Below are 3,628 nucleotides of genomic sequence, written 5' to 3'. Positions count from 1 at the left end.
AGACATTTATATTAGAGGCAAAATAATTTCATGTGGCTTGTATAACTTTTTCATTCTTAAAATATTCACACTCACTGCACTCTTTTGAAGAACGGGATAGCTGGAGTGAGTCTGCGGTAGCAGTCCTCATCAGTTATTCTGTACTGCTTCAGGTAAAGTTCAGACAGGACTTCCTCTGATGTGACTAACTGGTACGCCAGAGCTGAGCACTGGAACAAAGTGAGGGGCTTCTTGGCGAGACCGGGCTTATGATGTTCCAGTTCCTCCAGAAAGGACTTGTCATGAAGCTCAACCAGACAATGGACAAGGTTAACACACCTATGTGGGCAGAGATTATTTTTTCTCAGTGCTTTGATGTGTTGGACAACTTTTTTGTGGTACCCGTTGCTGCTTCGCTGGTCAGGCAGAAAACCCTTTAAGAGATCTTTACTGGAGTCAAGTGAGATGCCAAAAAGAAATCGTGTAAAAAGATCTAGATGTCCATTTTTATTATTGATGGCCTTGTCAACAACAGCATTCAAAAAGTCAGTCAAATTGCTGAACTTCCCATGCTTTGGTTTAAAGCATCTCAGTGCATCATGGTTGTTGCCTGAAAATTCATGAAAAGCATACAAAGCCGCAAGAAACTCCTGAAAACTTAAATGTATGAAGCAATAAGACTTTTCTGAATGCAGCCCCCATTCCATTTTCAAGAGCTCTGCACAAAGACCTGGGTATTTCAACGCCTCACTGATGTCAATGTTACAGTTTTTAAAATCGTTTTCATCAAAGTACATTTGTGGCATCTCCAAATACTGAAAGGCTAGCTTTCCTAATTTCAGGATGATGTCGTGGTCTTGTTTAAGTTTATCTGATCGAGACTGAATTCCCTGATCTTTTTTGTGGCTGAAACCTGACAAAGTGATAAGAAAGTGAATGTACATTTCAGTAAGACTTTTGGGGCTTACACCACATTTATCTCCACTTTGACTGTTTGTAAGTACACGAGCTGACATCCAGCAGAAAAGTGGCACATGGCACATGATAAAGAGGCTTCTGGTGGATTTGAGGTACGACATGATTCTTCTAGCCTCATTCTGATCCTGCACTTGCTTCTCGAAATACTTCATCTTCTGCTGATCATTGAAACCTTGTATCTGTGTGACGTATCCATCGGTCAGTATCTCCTCTGGGAGTTGAGCAGCTGCTGCAGGGCGAGTGGTTATCCACAGATGAGCAGAAGGCAGCAGCTTTCCACTCATGAGATTTGTGAGAAGCACATCCAATGAAGCTGCTTTCTTCACATCAGTTAGGACAGGGTTGGTGGCAGCCAGTGGACAGTCACTTTCATCCAGACCATCAAAGATGAGCAAGAGCTTGCCTTCAAATATGCTTGCACTACCCACTTTCTTAAGGTCAGGGTAGAAGAAATAGAAAAGTTCAAGTAGACTGTACACCCCAAGTTTGTATTTGTTTAAATCTCGGAAAGGAAACAAAAAAACAAAGTCAAAGTCAATGTCATCTTTGTTTCTTGCTTCAGCCCAATCACGGAGATATTTCTTCACTGTTATGGTCTTCCCGATACCAGCAATTCCCTTCGTTAACACATTTTTAACACATCCCTTGCCTCCAACTCCGGGTTTGAATATTTCATGGTATTTTATCACATTCCCTTCTGAGGTGTTTGACATATGTGCTGTTTCAACTTGCCAAATCTCATGGTTGTTATTGACTTGCGAAAAATCACTTCCTATTATATGAATCTCTGTGTAGAATTCATCAAGATCTACAGCCTCTGTCATTTTCATGCCTTGAAATTCCTTGCGGTTCCATATACGAGACTTGATGGATTCTTTTACTGCTTGGATACCTTCATTGGAGCATGTCTTGGGCTCTGTAAAAAAAAAGACAAATTCATTTTTTTTTATTAGATATTATATATATTAGATATATTGTAAATTATTTACAATCATGTTTGTGTGGTAGGAGTGTTTAATATTGACACAATCTCAAATATCTGTAGATGATATTTCGCATCTTAAAAAAAAGTCTCAAATTATAAAAAAGTCTCAAAGTATCTCATTCATGCTAATATGATATTAATTGGTCCTTCTTTGTGATATAATGGAAGCAACTTATCTCAGAAATAAAACTCTTAATACTTTACTTCAACCTGAAGCATTCAAGTAAATAAATAGGAAAACATTTCCCCACCAGTGCAAGTATTAACCAAGGGTCAGAGTGAATTTTAGAGGGTGTACACACGGCACTGTGCACACATGTGACCATAAGTTATAAGAACACTTTGAAAGGTTAATGTAACATGGTCTAGTCCTTCTAACCATTTGTATTTAACGTTAAGTTTAGCTTTTTATGGGATATCAGGCACATTTGGTGACCATGGATGCATTTTATGAAAATTTCAAGAATACAGCATTTCAGGAATTTCAGGAGTAACATTTCAATCTAACCAACTTCAATCTCACCAAAATGAAACACAAAAATAATTTTGAACCTGATCGGCCATGACCTGCGACCGGCCGGTCAGTCTGAGATATGACGATTTTATGCCGGTCAAATGCTCTCACATGGCGCATGATTAACATCGTGCAACATTGCAAGAACGTCTGTCTGTCTTTGTGTCTGTTACCCGCATATCTGTCGAAACGTTCGTCTCGCTTGATTTCAAACTTGACAGGTGATAAATGTATTGTCGTGTTTAGTTGTATAATGAAAGCACAGCTTTTATAGCCATCCATGCGTCTTTCCTTCTGGCTCTTTGGCTATGAATTTAGTAACTATTGTGAAGTCCTACAGACTTTTGTGCCTGCCATGTATTTACCTGCCCACAAGATGTCGCCATTCTGCCTTTGTGTGTTTTGTTTACTCGCTCCCCTTTCTTTGGTTAATGGAAACCCTTCTGTGATTGGAGGATTGGATAATTGGGGTTGATGTACCAGCCTATTTAAGATCCTGGGTTTTCTTAGTCTTTGCTGAGTTTTCCTGAGAGACACAGTGTGAGTACCCGTTCTTTGTCTGTGCTACTAATTCTTGAGCTCTTGTTTTGATTTTGACTTCTGCCTGCATTTTTGAGAATTTGAAAAGCCTATTTTCTGTGCTGAAATACCTTTTGTTGGAACTTTGATTTTTGACTGAAGACTTTTTGTTGTCATTGGACTGCTGGCTGTAAACTTTTGTTTTCGGGACTCTGGGAGCTTCCACTGAACTGAACTGAACGGAAGAACTGCATTTGTTGTATCCTGTGTTTTTGAAAGTAAAGACTTATCATAACTCATTGCTTCTCTGCATGTCTGTCCAAGATCCACCACCCAACAAAGTTCGTGACAGAAAAACTCAGCCAAGAATGGACGGAGCGGAGAAAGTACCACTCCCTGAACCGGATTCTATGGACATATCGGAGCCAGTGATCGCCTCTGCCCCAGCACAGAACTTCGAAATCACCTTCCAGCACCTGGTGACAGCTGTCAACAGCCAAGAAGACACCATGCGCCGTCATGAAGAAGCCCTATCCCAGTGGGGGGCACAAATGCAAAGACATGCCGGTATGCTGAATGAAATCCACCAGGCCCTTCAACTGGCTCGGCCAACACCACCAGCCGCATCCTCCACCGAGAAACCAGCTTCCCAC

At 40.7% G+C, this 3,628-nt stretch overlaps 1 protein-coding gene across 1 annotated transcript; it reads right to left on the bottom strand.

The window, feature by feature from the left end:
* Positions 1 to 254: 254 nt before the first annotated feature.
* On the bottom strand, positions 255 to 1,670 carry LOC125311281 (NLR family CARD domain-containing protein 3-like; the record flags this gene model as incomplete). The annotated part of the gene is made up of 1 exon (XM_048269178.1): positions 255 to 1,670. A coding segment is annotated over exon 1 (1,416 nt), but the record flags the coding sequence as incomplete, so codon positions are not given.
* Between the last annotated feature and the right edge of the window lie 1,958 nt (positions 1,671 to 3,628).

The sequence above is a fragment of the Alosa alosa genome, chromosome 18 (genome assembly GCF_017589495.1).
Source record: "Alosa alosa isolate M-15738 ecotype Scorff River chromosome 18, AALO_Geno_1.1, whole genome shotgun sequence".
Lineage (NCBI taxonomy): Eukaryota > Metazoa > Chordata > Actinopteri > Clupeiformes > Clupeidae > Alosa > Alosa alosa.
The sequence above is the reverse complement of the archived record's forward strand: the minus strand, read 5'-3'. Positions and strand labels throughout refer to the sequence as shown.